We start from the raw sequence: 17,712 nt of genomic DNA, 5'->3' as shown, positions 1-17,712 counted from the left end.
CACTACGAAACATTAAGTTGTAGTGCAGTTGCTTTTATAGATCCCTTAGGCAGGATTCTATTTGGTTGTTCAGAGAGACAAGTTAACTATTGTACAATTAACTTTTTGATTTTAATACTTACTTCCCTACAATAGGTTTGTGGTTGTTCAATATGATGCTACTTTGGTTCATTAAGTCGTTGTTCTAGTTAAGCTTCCCGAAATTCTAATTGAGGTTGTTCATTATGTTGTTGTTCTGGTTAAAGGTCCTAAAATTCTAGTTGAGGTCCTAAAATTGGTTACACCAAAGTTCAAAATGATATCTAAAATCCCCTAAGTTTCACTTGTGTACTCTTCAAAAATATCATAATCATTCATTATATCAAGGTTTTCAAAGTAAGAAATGAATATCTCCATATCCGGGTTGAAGTTCTTGTCACGATTTGCATTTTCATCCATATTGTTTGCTTTAGTAAATCTTAATACTTGAATTACATTGTTCAGTGTGTGAATTGTGTTAATTGACTATTAACAGAACCCCCCTCCAATTATTTAACAGATTCCGGGTTGGGCCGGTTCTGTTCCAGTTTTATCCGGTCCCGGTTCCATTTGGAACCTGTCGCGACCGGTTCCGGTTCCGGGCGGTTCCAAACGGTTCCTTGGCGGTTCATGAGGCGGTTCCGGCGGTTCCAATTCACGGGACGGGCGGGTTGGACCATCGGTTCCATTTTTATTTTTTCTTTAAATATTTATATAATATAAAAATACTATAATATTGCAAACGTACCTTTGATGATTACTTGATTATTAGCCAAATTCATTGCTTGTCAAGTTGTCATCGTTATTAAAATATTTACTAAAAAGAATGAAAAAAATAAATTAATAAGAAACGAATCAATGATAATATCGATAAAAATGATTAATAAAAAAAGAGGGAGAAAATGGACTTGAACCTAGTACCCAAAGAAATACTAAGCTGCCTACGTATCCCGAAGGAATTAAAGCCCATGTAGTTCTTTGTCATACCTTTTATTTTTAGTTGTTGAATGTTTATTTATCGTTGTCCGATTGATCCTATTCGTCTTCTTCATCATCATCTGGTTGGTTAGACGCTTCCGCTGACTCTCCTCCTGACGATGAGGCAGATGTATCCATCATCATCCATGGATCATCATCATCATCTTGATCATCATCATTCCTTAGTCCTTGTGTTCGAATCTCCGCTTGATCCCAATCTTTCTTGCAAACACATATTTGAATACTATGTGGAGCAAGACGAGATCTCTTTTCGTCTAAAACTCTTCTACCTGCACTAAAAGCAGACTCCGACGCAATTGTAGAAGCAGGAATTGCAAGGATATCCTTTGCAATTCTCGATAATATGGGAAATTTTACAGATTTTTCTTTCCACCACTCTAAAATATTATAGCTAGCTTGGTCAATTTCAAAGTGGTGTTTAAGATAACTATCTAATTCTAAATATGAAGTGGAGGATGAAGAAGAGGATGAAGAAGAAGATGATCCTACAAAACTATCATCTTGGCTCATTATATTAGCTATTACGGAATTATAATAAGAGGGACGTGCCGAAACGCTTGCACGCCTAGACGTATCGCGTTTTAGGTTACATACACTAGCATAATAATCATAAAGTTCTGCTAAAAGTTTTTTACAACTTCCAACATAATTATGTACATCACTAGGCGGGCGATTTAATGATTGGTAGTAAAATCCAATTACTTTAGTAAGGACTTCTGTTTTAAAACATGGGTCTAAAATGGTTGCAATTCCATAAATATAAGAAAAATCGGTAAAATATGTCTTCCATTTATCCATCATATCTGCAAGAATCGACTTTAAATATGGGTTAGTATCATCATGCGTATGTTTAAGAAGATGATAAAAAATAGTAATACACTCACTTATTACTAAGTGGACGTTCGGTTCATAAACATATGAAAAAATATTAGTTGCGTGGTCATACGCTTCTAATATTTTATGTACACCTATAGCTAGTTCCCATGTGTCATCAGTTATATAGCTATCTGTACACTCACTATACAGTTGTGTTATAACTGGACGATAAGCAATCGCTTTTCTTAATAAATCGTTGGTTGAGCCCCAACGTGTAGGAGTATCTAATGACCAATACACTTTTTTTAGTTGATATTGGTCACATAATTGCTTATATCGTCTCTTTATCTTTTGTGATTATATTTAAAAGGCATACATGTGCTGGGAATGTCCCACTGTCGGCTTCCACTTGTGGTCCCACTGTCGCTTGCTGCATGAGTTTCTTTTGTAATTCCATGCTTCTTTGCCAAATGTTTGTTAAAAGATCCCGTACCACCACCTAACACGTATTCACAAAACACAATAAATAAATTTTTATAAAATATGAATATATAATATATGTATAAAAAAATGAAAAAGTATTTACCTCTGGCGAAATTGTATGAAATTAAGGGCTTTACTCCTTGACTTTCACAAATTTGACAAGTGCATAAGAAAACATCTGGATTGTCGATTGGTTCTTTTGTAAATACGACTACACATGTGAAACAACTCTACCACTAGGAGGTGGCATTGCTGGAAAAGGTTGTCTTACTGGTTCATCTTCATCTAAATTTAAATATAAAGACATACTCAGATATATACCACAATATATAAATAAATAATAATTTAAAATTTAATCAATTTGAAGAATAAAATTATAAAACTAACCGATAGTTTGGAAATTGACTCGTTTACCACGAGCTTGTCTTTGTTGTTGTTGTTGTTGTTGTTGTTCTTCATGTGATCTTGTTGATGACTGTCGAGAATTATGTATCCCAATAGGGATCGTGGTTCCTCTTCTTGTTCTTCTTCATCAATTTGTATTTCTCTTTCCACTTCTTCTGCATAATTGTGTAATTCTTGGTCGTACCCTTCTGGATAATTTGGTTCATAATTATAATTACTAATCGAAGGTGTTGTTGATACCGACGGAGTTGAAGTGGCGTTTCTTTTGGAGCTAGAACCTCCCAATGATTTTGCCACTTTAGTAACTTTTTTAGAGGCTTTTTTCAAAAAAGAAGACATGATAATATTGAAATAATAATAGAATTAAAAAATAAATAAATAAATAATTAATAGACTAATTATGTAATTAACTAAATTAAGAAATAATTAAAAAACTAATTATGTAATTAAGAGAATAATTGCGTAATTAAGTAATTAAGTAGAGAGAGTAAGTAGAGAGAGTAGGAGAATAGATGAGTTGTGAATGAAAATGATTGAAAGTGATGCGTATTTATAGAGAAAATGGCAACGGCTAGAAACGGCTAGTTTTCACGGTTCCGGTTCCATGGAACAGCTGGGTCGGTTCACCCGGACTGGTCCCGGTTCCGGTTCACCCGGACCGGTTCCGGTTCCAACCCGCGATTCTTAGGTCCGGTTCATGCAGTTTTTTTCCGGCGGTTCGTGGCGGTTCGGAACCTGTCGCGAACGGTTCCGGTTCCAAGCGGTTCGGGACCGGTTCGGTTCCGGGTAACCCGCCCCGTGGCCATCCCTATGTATAGCTATTGTATTACAACTAAAACGGAATAGTGGAAGTATTAGTATTAGGTGTAACTTTACTCCTTAGTCCTTACTCTTCCATAGACATACTATCAACCTACAAAATAAATAAGAAAGCGATAAAAAAAACCTTAAAAGTAAAAAAGATAAAAAACAAACGAAATCCCACTAACAATAACACTTTCTAATTAAAGTAATTTTAGTTAAGGAGAGGAAAAAAAACAGTGTTAGGCATGACAAACCACATAACAACCTACTTCCATATTTGAGACGTCATCTCAAAAAATTTGACCATGGTAAATACTAAATAGTAGTAAAAGTCTATTACTCTATTAGTGTTCACTTCTCCTCCTACTTCCTACTTGGACATCAAGTCAAAAGGGAGACTTTAATATGTTAATTAATTAAAATATTCTACTTGGACAGTTGGACATTTATACCATCATGTAAACTTATTCACCATATCCTCATTTATTTATACCATCATGTACCATGTAAAACATATAATATTTATTTGTAATAATTTAAATTCTATTTTTAGTCTCAATTGAAAATTTTATCAAACTTGTCGTATATATCGACTAATTCAATTTAATTTATATATATTTTAATTTTCTCTATATATATAAATTAATTGACCCTCATTATATTTTATTCTCAAACAACAAATTTCAAACCTATATATAACTATTACTCAAAATAATAGATATAATTAACAATATAACTAGGATTACTAAACAATATTATCATAAACATATAATATCAGTAATAATAAAATCACACGTCTCTAAATGAATTATTATCACTTAATTTATATAAATACATAACACATAATATCCTAATGGGATCCTAGAGTGATGAACATTGAAAATTACATATTAGTTTCTGTCTACAATAAAATAGTATAAATTTTTATGTGTGACGGTCTCTTTGAGAGATGATCTCTAATTAGATTTACCCATTATATTAAAAAAAATTGAAAACGTAGAGTAAATACTATCGGGAGTGGAACAAAGATTTTAGAGGCCCTATTTATTTTCGTGATGTATTCAAAAATAGGGCGCTTCATTATATTAAAGAATAGAATTTTTTTCATTTCAAGAAAAATAATTCAAAATAAAATATATTGTAACATTATACAACTTCAAATATAAAAAAGTTTACAAACAAATCACTTAAAAAGTATTGCTTGAACCGGGCCTGAATAGCATCATTTAATATTTGTGGCTCCTTATTTCTAGGGGACCTAGGCGGTTGGCTACCCAAGAGGGCCCAAAAATCGACCATGAGTACTACACGCTTACTCGGTGAGGTTTTAGGATACCTCAAGTAGGCATTTAAGATACATTAGGTAGGGATTCACAATATGTTAAGTAGACATTTAGTATATTTTAAGTAGGTGTTTAGGATACCTCAAGTAGGGGTCTAAGATACCTCAAGTAGACATTTTAGTATACGTTAATGTGATAGATAATATGTAGTGTATTATTATCACTGTTTCCTATGAACATAGCAAATAATAATATTAAATATAGTAAACATACAAAAAGTTAATTTACTACTTGAGATATCCTTAATTACTACTTGAAGTATCATAAATGCCAACTTATGATATTCTTACTAACAACTTAAAGTGTCCTTAATGCCAACTTTAAATATCACTAATATCTACTTAGTCTCCTTAATGCCAATTTGAGATAACTCAAATGTCTAGTTGAAGTCTCCTAAATGTCAACTTGAGATTTCTTTAATGACTACTTGAAGTATTCATAATGCAAACTTGATATATCCTTAATGACTACTTGATGTATTCTTAATACCAACTTGAAATATCCTTAATACCTACTTAATAACTCCTTAATGCCAATTTAAGATATACTAAATGACAACTATAGGTATCTTTGATACCAACTTGAGGTATCAATTATCATCATTAATACTTACCGGAGTTTTTTTATTGCTTACTATAGAGTTACTATTTCACTTTTCCTGATATCTATTTTATGTAAGCTAAAAGCATACTTCAGCTATCCTTAATGCATATTTTGCATACTTAGATGTTTATTTAATATATTCTTAAGGCTTACTTATTCTTAATGCTTACTTCAGCTATCCTTAGTACCCACTTGAGTGTATTAAATGTCTACTTAACATATTGTGAACCTCAACTTGACGTATTGTAAATACGTATTTAAAGTATCTTAAAACTTTACCAAACAAGCATACAATTAGTTATTATCTTTTTAAAAATTCTTTAATATGCTAAATTTGAGAGATTAACGTTTTGTTTGATGAAGTTGAGCATATCACGGCACAGCCCAATTAGAATGAGCCACTAGGCACATGACCCAGACACTTGGGGTGTTCAAAAATATTCGGTTTTGAAAACCCGATCCGAAAAATTCGATTTCCGATTTTTAAAACCGGGTAAATTACTCGGTTTACCAAATTCGGATAATTTGGGTCGGGAACCCGGTTTTAAAAACCGGGTATTCGGGTCGGATACGGATCGCGAATTTTGGTAAACGGGGTACCCGGTATCCGGTTTGTTTTTTTATTTTTTATTTTTTTAATTTCCAAAACCCTAAAATCCTAAATAAATTAATCAACCTTGGGCCTATCCCAGTATCCCGTCTTCTTCCTCCTTCATTCTTGCTGACTGCTGCTTGGCTTCTTCCTCCTTCACTCTTCACTGACAATTAATCAACATTCAAGTTTAATCTTGCTTCTTCAATCTTCAGTTCTTCACGCCGTCATCTTGCTTCTTCTTCACCATTCACGTTGAGACGTCATCTTCTTCTTCTTCAGTTCTTCAGTTCTTTAATTGGCTATTTGAAATTTTTTGTTTTAAACCTTGATTACACTACATTACAACTTCTGGTATTTGAAATTTTTTGTGGGTATACAAATTTGAGCTCTTTTTGTACATTAATCAACCAAAAAATTGGAAATGATGGGTTTTTGGGAGTGGATTTTTCTGGGTTTGGTTTGTTTTGTAACATTATTGGTATTTGTTGAAGGATTTGATTATGCAAATGTGAGTCACATTTCATATTTAGAGTCTTATGAAGTTTCCAATGCTCCTCAACCTCATATGGTTCCTATTACTCTCATTCATGGAGCTGATGCAAAGGGTGCTGGTAAATGGAAATTCTCTTCAATTTTTTACTTATTTTTTTATGATGGGTTATTGTTTTTTTCAATAATTTATTGGAATTTTGTTTGGTGTATAAAAAGTTTCTTGCTTTTTCATGTTTTTGATTTGATAAAAAGTTTAGATCTTTGCTGTATGTCCAAACAATTTCTTCAGTTTGTTCAATTGGATTGGTGTGTACTTTTTGAAAAGAGGGATATTTATTGTTTAGGTTGAGAATGAGAATCAATGTTTTAATTCATTAATTGTATCTGTTGCTACTGTCTGAAGTTCATGTGTGACTGATAATAGAAAAATACTTGCAAAAGGCGGAATTTAAAATACTAGTATAGCTGTTTGTGATGAACTTAGCTGAAAATTGCGATTATCTTAAGGTAAATTGGAATATTCATGTAAGTTGTGACTTGTGACTTGTGGTGACTATCTTAGCTGAAAGGTCTTGGAATTCAACTTGAATTCAACTGATCGTGCTCTTGGTTTAGGTAATGCATTAATTTTGGATCATTCGGAGGTCATAATCGATGAAACTCTTGATATCGTTGAAGATGATTAATGGAGTTTGAAGTTTCAACTTAAAAATTTTAATCGCTTGCTTTTAGTTTATGGAATTATGAGTTTATGGAATTATTGTTGTATTTTAATTACCTAATGGTTGTATTTTAATAGTTTATCACTAATTAAGTTAAGTATTTTAATATTATTTGAATCATATATATAAAAAATGTTAAAAGAAATAAAGGAAAAAAAAAGTTTTTAACAAAATCGGGTATCCGGTTTTCGTCCCGGTTTAAATCGGGTCGGATCCGAACAGAATTTTAAGTATCCGGAAAACCGGGTACCCGGTTTTTCGGAACCGGGTCAACCCGGTATCCGGTTTTGAACACCCCTACCGGACACAATGCCTATATAGTTATTTTTTTTAAAAAAATGTTTTAATAAAATAAAGAGTAAGACGTGTATGACACGTGTAATAAAGTAGTTGATCTAGTGTCTTATCTAAAGTTTTTGGACGCTATTAATTGAGTGAGTGGTGAAGCAGGAAGGAGGGACATATTATCCAGATTCAGAGGCATAAAACAATGGAGTTAGGCCTGACTGCCTGTGTTTCAGAATATAACGTCGTCAAAGAGTAGTTGGAGAATTAAGCAATGGCAGCATCAACATCATGGATGTATAGTTATACAGCTGCTGTTCCGCCTAATCAGATAATGTGTTCTTCCGTCAATCCCATACCAACATTCATCAATTACATTACAAAGGATACCTCCTCTGTTTCTCGTAAGCTCCAACCCCTCTTTCCTTTTCTCTTTTTTTTTTTTAATTTTTTTTTTTTACAATTATGGTTATGTGAAATATCATAAGTTATTTTAATAATAATAATAATGATCCTCCATCTATCTATTTTTTTAAAAAAAAAATTTGTGAAAGTCTACTTTATTAAGTTTTGGGTATTTTGAAGAATTATAAGTTAGTCAAATAGTTAAGAACTTTTCCTTTTACTCTTGCAAGAGAGATTTAATTCTCATCAACAATAAAAATAATTAATTATCTTTGGATGTTTATATTGTTGTGGTGGTATTGATTATGCTAGGTGGTTGCGAGAGAAGATCGCTACTGATGAAAACCGGTATGCTTGCTCTAAGCTTCATTCCTACTAGTTCGGCTTTATGTAAAGGTATTACTATAAATCAATGTAACTTTTGAATGTATTTTATTGTTTATCTAATGGAAGACTAAACACATTTCTACTGATTTTACCTCACAGAAATCCCTGAAAACTATATGGAGTTTGTTGATAAACAAGACGGCTATTCTTATGTTTACCCATCAGATTGGAGGGTATATACCTACTACAAAACCTACTTATATTGTTGTTTGTTTTTGATTGTATATATAACATACTTCCTCCGTTCCACTATACTTACTATATCCTTTTACGCAATCCAATGTATTATTTTGATAATTTTTATATTGAACTATACACATATAAAAATTAAAAAAAGTTACTATTGTGAAAGTATGCAATTAGTCGATTCAAATAAGATCTCACTTGACTATCGACTTAACCTTTTACAGAAGCATTTAGGTAACTGTTGATGAAACTCTAAAGGAACCAACTCAATTAAAATGCTACACTGATGGTTGAGGGTTTAGGATATGTTATATACCAGTGTAACGTAATTCGCCAATCAATTCGCTTTTTGAATTCGCGATTCACTCTAAATGATTCTAAAATAGCCCAAATTCGACAATGATTCGCTTTTTTTTATTTGCGATTTGCAAAGAGACTAGTGAATCATGTGACTGTTATATACTCTAACATGCCCCCTCACATGAGAGCCTTTTGGGTTAGAAGTGTGGATGCATTATAGGTTCTCCACTGCTTCCCATACTTGACGCTGAATACTCCACTTTTAAATGAAGTGCACCTAAGCTGATGATTGAGGCACTATATATGTTATATACTCTAAAGCATTTCTAAACGTAACATGGGTGTTTCTGTTTATCAGGAATTCGACTTCATAGCACATGATTCTGCATTTAAAGACAGGTACTTGCAGCTTCAGAATGTGAGATTGAGCTTTATACCTACAGACAAGAATGACATCCATGATTTGGGTCCAATGGAAAATGTATTGATCTGGACTTTTAAGCTTTAATCTATAGTTTTCAAATGTATTTTTTGTGTGTCTTGATCCTGTATATGGCTATGCAGGTAGTTCAAGATTTAGTGAACAAGGTATATGCAGCACCAAACCAAGCGACTTTCATTAAAGACATACAAGAGGTTAGTAAGCCAAGACGAACAATTGTACTCGAAAGTTCAATCTATTTTCTGATTGTCGAAAGGTTCTGACTTTTGACCTCTGATGGGTGAATTCAGCGTTCAGTCGATGGAAAAAATTACTACACTTTTGAGTACAATCTTACTTCTCCGAATTTCTCTGTGACTCGTTTCACAACAATCGCCATTGCTAATGGTAAGTCGTTTTTTGATCTACCAGCTTTGCATTCGACTTTTATGCATTAATACTAATGCATCAATCATCACTTATGTAAATTGGTCTTGAATCTTGGTTGATGCACAGGGAGATATTACACATTAACTGTTTCAGCAAACGATAGAAGATGGAGGAGAGTCCGAAATAAGCTTAAAGTTGTTGCTGACTCTTTCAAGGTGTTTGAAATCTAGTATAATTTATCTGCATATAGTTTCTTGTATTGGAACTGATATATTGGTTCATGTAGCCGACTCCAATCTTCTGAAATTAAGGCTCTGACATTATTGTACTTCTAGAAGAATCAGAGTATAATCCTTAAGTCAACTATACTCATGTAGCGATAGCAAAAGGTATTGCACATGTATTTCCATTTCGATGTTACTCTAGCAATTCTGCGTTAGACCCAGTATATAGCAAGGCGGATTTGCTTGAATGCGATATGGGGATAATTGATGCGAACAAGGAATCGATAAATAATTTATCAATTACTAGTTAAGGATCTCATTAATGTTAGGTTTAGGGTTGAGAATCTAAAACCCGGACCTCTTAAGGAGTTATATCCCTAGTGATAATAACTAGGAAGACTAAAAAAAGGATTAGATTTTCACATTAGATGCTTTACTTTTCTTATTCTTCGAACCATTAGTAACAAAAATAAGATTTAATTGCGATTGTTTGATAGACTTGAAAATAATTACGATTCGACCAATTCAATACAATGGAATCTTGTTTTTGCACTATGCTCATAATAACGCAATCTAATCAATCAATTGACATTTAAAAGTAAACCCCTAATCTCAAAAAAAATTTTGGACCATAACAACTTAAAATTTGAAAAGTAAAGTGATTGTTTAGGAATAATTGAATTGAGCACACTTTGGAGCCTCATTCCTTACATAAACTCTATCCAGAATTTCATTTTTTTCAACTCATAGTCAACCCAATCATCCCCCTACAAGCTATCCCAAATATAAAGTTATGTTTTGACAATCCCACATGGACTATGTAAGAGTGAATTGTTGTCTTTAAAATGTTCAAAACAGGAATGAATAGCAACTTCTGAGGGAGGTGGTGAAGTTAGGATAAAATGATGAAAATGCACGACACTACTTTAACCCTAAACATACCGGATCGATAATCCGGTTTAATCAATCATTAAAGGGGTTGTTTACGTGTTTCTCCCCTTGATGGGCAAATCATTGGAGGCCCCAAAACAAATACTGTAAACACTGCCCATTCATGTATTTACCCTAACAACAGTGGTTCTCTTTGGATTGAGAGGTTTGTAGGGCAGTAAGATAGACCGCTGATGCCTCGCCCTCATCCCCCACCTCCATTTTTAACAATTATCACCTTTTTTCGTCATTTTCTCTTTGATATCTCTTTAAACTTAATCTCAACTAACACAAATTTTTGTGAGTCCCTAATTGAGCTAGTCCATTATATATTTTTTGTAAGTAGGCATTAAAAATAATATAAGTAGACATTAAAGATATTGAAAGTAGACATTAAGGATGCGGTAAGTAAGCATTAAAATAACGTAAATCCGCATTAAGAACACGGTAAGTAGTCATTAATCTTTAATGGGCTGGACATAAGATACGTCTCTCAAGAGACTAACTGCTTTACTAATTATTTGTGTTATTTTGTGTAAAGTGAATGCAACATCAAAAACTTTGAAATAATTAATATTTTGCAAGAAATTTTCTTAAATTTAATGATTATTGAAAAAAAGGGGCTATTTTCAAGCACCCACTTCACATATGCAGGGGTAGGTTCTCAATGCTGCCGTAGTTAACTTTTAACTAACATTATTGACTTTTTAAATTTATCAAATTTTAATTAATATCTTATGTCAATGTATATAAACAAATTATTAAAATTTTAATTACTATTATCTTAAACTAGTACAGAAATATATATATATATATATATATATATATATATATATATATATATATATATATATATATATATATTTATATATATATATATATATATTTATATACATTTTAAAGTTTAAAGTACGATGCAATTACATACTATCATTATCAAATTATTTCAAGTAAAATATAATAATAATATAATATGTTTATTACACATAATGATTGTAAGAGTGAATAATTGATTATTGACTATATGTAAATAATTATTTTCTAATTCTTTAATTGTATATTATTATATGATATGATATGATTTTTAAATTCAATTGAACATAATATATTCTAAGTTATGTAAATAAAACTATTGTAGCAAGTGTTATATAAATACTCTATAATTAAGTAAAAATATTAAAATTATTTTGTCGGTTTTTATTCCATATTTTTTCTTTAAATTCTCTATTTTTTCCATGTCGAATTTTTCAATATTTATTCTCAACAAATTTTGTCTTTAATACTCTATTTTTCTTTTCAATATTTTTTCCATGTCGAATTTTTCCATATTTATTCTCAACAAATAAGGCTAATTATTTGTGTTGATCTGTATGAAATAATTTTTATTCTCTATTTTGTCTTTTAATTATTTAAATTATGACTAAGATTAAAACAAATATAATTCAACCATTTCTTCACTTTTACAACAATTATATTATCTCAATCCTATACCCAAGCCATCTTTTTCTCTCAATTTAATTTTCATTTTCGCCATAAATATTTATTCTCAGTTAAAGCTTGACCTTAATGAAAAATACTATCAATTTGATAGCCTTTTCCACTAAGGGACTCTCAAATTTGCTTGGAAACAAGTTTGGAGCTTTGTCTATAGCATCGGATAAGATTATAGGGGTGCTTTTTCTTAAGATTGGTTTACCACTGTAATTCATCTGTAACTGATGGTTTCATTTAGTATCTTGGTTTATTTTTTTTTTGTTTTGGACTGTCATTTTGATACAAATTTGGCTTTTAAGGTGTTGTTTTTATTTGCCTTATTTTCATTTGATCGAGCGTAATCAATGCTCATAAGATAGAGATCAACTCAGATGAATTGCAAACAAGATTAGTTTGGTACAAAAGTTTCAGTGAATTCAACAAAATTCAAAAGAACATAAATTTCATTTTAAGTGGTCATGTATAATAGGGCTACAAATTCGGTTATTCAGTCGGATTTTGCAAATTTATTGGCATTGTAGGGAAATAGAGGAGTAAAGGGGAGATTCAATATAAGTGGTCATGTAGACTGCAGGTTTGAACTGAGAAGGTTTACCTAACTCAGAAGAACATAAATTACTGGATCAATATCCTTTGCTTAGACGAAGGATCTTGTAGCCAGAACAAAAAAGTGAACAAATTTAACAGCATTCTATAAGCAACATTCCATTAACCCCAATATCTTTAGTGGATCAGGCGGTAAACTATTGGTTCAATGTAACAAATGATAATAGCTAAGATAACAAAAGATACCAACAAAAATATACAATATTAGATCATCACTAACTAGAACTGCTGCAAGTGTTTACCCCATCTTTGCAATCACTTGTAAGGTCATTGAAGGTCTCCAGCTGCTTTTTACCCCTTAAAAACACTTCTGTATCAACTGATATCCTCATGTAACCATCAAACTCAACAGGTGCTCCGTTGTTGAGTTTCCTCGTCTTAGTGTACCACTCGCTGTCTGTTTCCCAAAGATCTTGATAATCGTCTAGAAAATGAGTCGTGTATTTGTCTTTCAAGGGATCAAAGAATGATCTGTCAGGCTCATTTGTAGCAATATAGAGGTTTCTTCCTTCCTCAACTTTGTCCTTTAATGTCGTAAGAAGAGTGTCAGGTGAGGTATCCTTGTCAAGATTAGGCCAAAGTTCTTTGTTCAGCGCTTTCTCCCCTCGAACAATATGAACAGAATCATAGTCCCAGTTCAACCTAGATGCAATTGCAGAAACAACGTCCATCAACCTTCTTGACTTCCATAACATGTGCCATGGTCTCTGAATAACAGACTCCGCCTCTCCTTCACACACCCGATACCAGTAATTGTCTGGTTCAACTGTACCAAACTTTCTGATAACCAACGTATCCTTCACATCTTTGAGCTTCATAGGTGTAACCCTAAAATCTTCCACAAGATGAAGACTTAGTCTATCTTTCCTCTGCCACTTGTTCCAATCAGCCCAAAACTGGTTTTGATCCAAAACCGAAGCTTCCTCTTTCAAATGCTCAAAATCAAAATAAAATCGGAAATCTTTTCCTTCCTCATTTTGTCCTGTCTTGGTATACATAGATGACAGACATATGCTCAGGTCCATGATCAATGTACGGTTCAAATACTGAGCTTCACCAAGTGAACACAAGAAACTCCAAAGGTAGTGATTCATGCTCTTGCATCTATCTCCACCCCCAGCGTAGTACAAGTACTTTCCACTCTTGAATGCTGCTTCTGATTCAACAACAGGAAGGCTATCATTTACTATTTCCCCAACAACCGGCAAAGAAGTCACTTCACCTTTTTGGGCTTCCTTCTCAAAGACAGCTTGCTTGTTTAGCTTCCTCTTCCTTGCATTAACTCCAGTATGGTACTCACCTATTGATGTCACACTCAAACTGCAATTCTCAGCCCTAGAGACCACAAATCTCCTGTAATCCTTATAAAGAGATGCAGTCTTCCCTTCTTTAGGTCTGAACCGCCATGCCATGTCACAAGTGTTATCCTCATCACCACGGACTGGCTTTCCAAATCGGTAAAAGTGAATGTCCTTGAACTTCTCAATGGCAGCTCTCATCATAGTATGGAAAACTTCTGGGTCCTTGCAGTCAATTGGTTTACCGGTCTCATTTTGACAATCAGACCCCACATTAGCCGCAAGTTCAGCACTATCAGCTACATCAGTAATGTTTATGAAAGTGTTGAACGCTGTTTGATTTGCTGCCATGAAGTCTTCCCCAGTCTTAATAACAGTACTATCAGACTCAAAAGTGGCATTGGAGGTTGACGTGAGGAAGTTGGAGATCTTATCAGAAGGATGGAAAAGAGGATCCTCTGGTTCATAAGTAGCGGCAATAATGGTGAAAATTAACACCCCAACAACAAAAATACTGAAACATACATTTCCAATCATTGCTAGAGCATGTTGACCTAAGTTTTCAGGCCTAAAGCTCCCAGATCTCAAAAGAGGAGAACGTCCAAACATCTTTACAGAAAGAATAGCTTCAATCCAAAATCATAAATTTAACTGAAAACAAGCAAACAGTCAGCAAAAAGACAAAAATAAACTGGTAAAAAACTCAAAACTTGTCCAGATCATGATCACATAAATATTACCCAAAAAAGAAAGCAGTACTAATGCTGCTCACTTCATCAGATGGTTAAGTTCCAATTGCTGCTCTGCAAAATCCAGCAATGACATCCAGAACGACTATTATAGGAATCAGAAAGTTGCAATGTCTTTGTTTAGCTCTTTTGATTCATATGAAGCTGTCCAAAAAGAAATGTATATTGTTTATGAATTTGTGATTTTATTCTCCTTTTCCATTTAGTGAAAAGCTTATGATATAAATTATAAGCAATGTACACAGTTCATTTATATGTGTTCTCTCTTAGTCGAACTGATTTAATTGCTTTATTGAAAATATTTTCACCGCACATTTCTTCTCTTTTCATATCAATTAGAGAGTTCAAAAATTATGTCTTATTATCCCTACAACCGAACCACATTTTGTGCTACCACAAATGTAACGATACGCCTAGACATTATTAGGCACATTTTCGCAAAAAATTAGACAAGAATATGACATAATATTGAATTAGTTTCGCAAAAATCTAATCCATATTAGGCACATTTTCAAAGATCTAATCCAAGCAGGCAGGAAAAAAAAATGAAAGTAAAAAATCATAACGGGATCACATATTAGATTCGCAAAACCTAACTATGAATTGTAAACTTGGTTCCAATTAATAGATTTTTAATAGCACCGACAATTTGGGGAAAATTCTATAAACCCCTAAACTGACACAAATTTAGCAATCCACTAAATTGAAATGCCTTCAACCTCAAATAAACAAATAAAAATAATTCAACTACGATTCAAAAACCACTCAGGGGGAAGATGAAATTAGAAGATCTAAGAAACAAAATAGGAGCTAATATGAAAATGACGAACATATTACTTCAGTAAGAGAAAGAATTAAATCAAGAGAATGGCGTACATTTAGCATTGCAGTTGCAAGATCTGACGTCTGGAATAAGCTGCGGAGAAAATTTGGTATCGAGTAGAGAGGAAATCGGGAAAGAGAATCTGAGTGTGAGTGAGAGGACTAAGAAGAATACTAGTCTGCAATCAGGTTTGATGCTGAAAAAATTGTGACCCTTGGATGGTGAGATTTTAATAGGGAAACCAAGGTCAAACATTTATTCACCACCGACATCACCATTACGAGAAAATCCTTTTAAATAAAAGATTAAACTCGTCTCAAATAATACTCCCCCCACCCCAATATAAATTTCCCATTTGCTTGGGCACGGATATTAATAGTGGTGTGAGGTCCATTCTCCATACCAATATAAATGTCCCATTTGCTTGGGTACGGATATTAAGAGTGGTGTGGGGTCCATTAAAAAGTGGTAGTTGGGTAAGTAGTGAAGGGTAATTAGTGAAGGGTGAGTAATGAAGAATATTTACCAAATAAGAAATGTGAACTAAGAATATTTAAGTAAAAAAAAATATTGACAAAAATAGAAATGTGGCAATTAATATAGTTTTACCAAATAAGAAAATGTGACAATTATATTGGTGTCGAGAGAGTATTACTTGTTATGGCCTCTATGGTTATTATTCCCTAATGAAATTCCCAGGAGTGTTCATAGGGATTAAAAAAATAAAATATTTTAAATAATAGATATATCATTTTATTAAATATTAAGTTTGATTGAAGAAAAGTAGACATTATAAACATTAAAAAATTATTTAAAGAAAGCTAGTGGAAAAATTATGAAGACCACAACAAATAAAAAAAATATTTTTTTATAAAATTAGTGTGAAATATATACGGAGCATAAGAATTATAAATATAATAAAATAAAGTTAGTAAAAGATATATAGGGACACTCAAAGCTTGAGGTTTCTCAAAAATGGAGTGAGTTTCTGTTTAAAGAAGAGGGGTTGAACAGTTTACATAAATAATCTTCTAATATAATGTAATATATATTTTTTGATTGGGCTTTGAACATGTAATATAATCTTCTAATATAATGTAATGAATAAAGAAGAGGGGTTGAACATGTTTTTAAGAACGGTATTAAAAATCCCTTATATTTTTAAATGTATTACGCATCAAACAAATCGAAAAAAAATAAAATAGATAAGCTAAACTATTAAAAAAATAAGTACGAAATAAGACGAATATCAACTTATGTTAAAAAATAAGCGTCTAATTTCCAAACCTGAGGTCTTGATGCTGTTCGCAGTTAGTAGTGCTAAATTTTTTAAAAAGACAAAGAAGCTGTTTTGACTTTTTTGACCGTGTTCGCAGTTAGTAACTACGAACACCATCGAGCATAATGGGTTTGTTACTAACTGCAAACAGGGTCAAAAAAGTCAACAACCTTCTTTGCCATTTTAAAAAATTAAGCACTACTAACTGCGAATAGAACCAAACCTCAGTTTGAAAATTAGACACTTATTTTTGAAAATAAATTAATTTTTGTCTAATTTCATACTTTTTTTTAATAATTTAGCTTATCTATTTCAATTTTTCACTAATCGATGCCAAACATACTTTGTGGTGTCAATTTTTTTTGCAAGCGACACAACAAGCATTTTTCATACTTTATTTGTTTTTTTTGCAATATGTGGTTTCATTTAAACATATTTTTGCTATTACTAAAATCAGAAGTAGACATACTAATTTAAACAAAAATAAACCACACCAAAAAAATACTCCTGAGCAAATTTAATCATAAACAATTACATAATACTGATCAAAAAAATATAATCAATTCCAAAAATCAATACTAGTAATACTACTACAAAATCTAATAAGAATGAATCAATTAAAATGAATCAATTAAATTATTTAATAAAAAAGGAC

The 17,712-nt window shown here is 32.4% G+C and overlaps 2 protein-coding genes across 2 annotated transcripts; one reads left to right on the top strand and one right to left on the bottom strand.

Moving 5' to 3' along the window:
- The first annotated feature begins 7,719 nt into the window (after nucleotides 1-7,719).
- Nucleotides 7,720-10,074, top strand: LOC130802405 (photosynthetic NDH subunit of lumenal location 1, chloroplastic). The gene is made up of 7 exons (XM_057666415.1): nucleotides 7,720-7,969; nucleotides 8,283-8,366; nucleotides 8,457-8,530; nucleotides 9,202-9,324; nucleotides 9,408-9,479; nucleotides 9,576-9,672; nucleotides 9,781-10,074. Exons 1-7 carry the CDS (start codon nucleotides 7,840-7,842, stop codon nucleotides 9,882-9,884), a joined length of 684 nt encoding a protein of 227 aa, XP_057522398.1. The 5' UTR covers nucleotides 7,720-7,839; the 3' UTR covers nucleotides 9,885-10,074.
- A 3,049-nt stretch (nucleotides 10,075-13,123) lies between these two features.
- LOC130802392 (uncharacterized) lies at nucleotides 13,124-14,815 on the bottom strand. Its single transcript, XM_057666398.1, has one exon. The coding sequence runs from the start codon at nucleotides 14,813-14,815 to the stop codon at nucleotides 13,124-13,126; it is 1,692 nt and encodes a 563-aa protein (XP_057522381.1).
- Nucleotides 14,816-17,712: the final 2,897 nt, after the last annotated feature.

This window comes from Amaranthus tricolor, chromosome 16 (genome assembly GCF_026212465.1).
Source record: "Amaranthus tricolor cultivar Red isolate AtriRed21 chromosome 16, ASM2621246v1, whole genome shotgun sequence".
Lineage (NCBI taxonomy): Eukaryota > Viridiplantae > Streptophyta > Magnoliopsida > Caryophyllales > Amaranthaceae > Amaranthus > Amaranthus tricolor.
Note: the sequence above shows the minus strand (reverse complement) of the source record. Positions and strands in the feature narration are given on the sequence as shown.

Excerpts from the sequence above, each read along its gene's own strand:
- LOC130802405 (XM_057666415.1), top strand. The coding sequence starts at position 7,840 with ATGGCAGCATCAACATCATGGATGTATAGTTATACAGCTGCTGTTCCG. Across the intron at positions 8,531-9,201 it reads TTTACCCATCAGATTGGAGG|GAATTCGACTTCATAGCACA; the intron begins GTATATACCTAC and ends TCTGTTTATCAG. Across the intron at positions 9,673-9,780 it reads AACAATCGCCATTGCTAATG|GGAGATATTACACATTAACT; the intron begins GTAAGTCGTTTT and ends GTTGATGCACAG.
- LOC130802392 (XM_057666398.1), bottom strand. The coding sequence starts at position 14,815 with ATGTTTGGACGTTCTCCTCTTTTGAGATCTGGGAGCTTTAGGCCTGAA.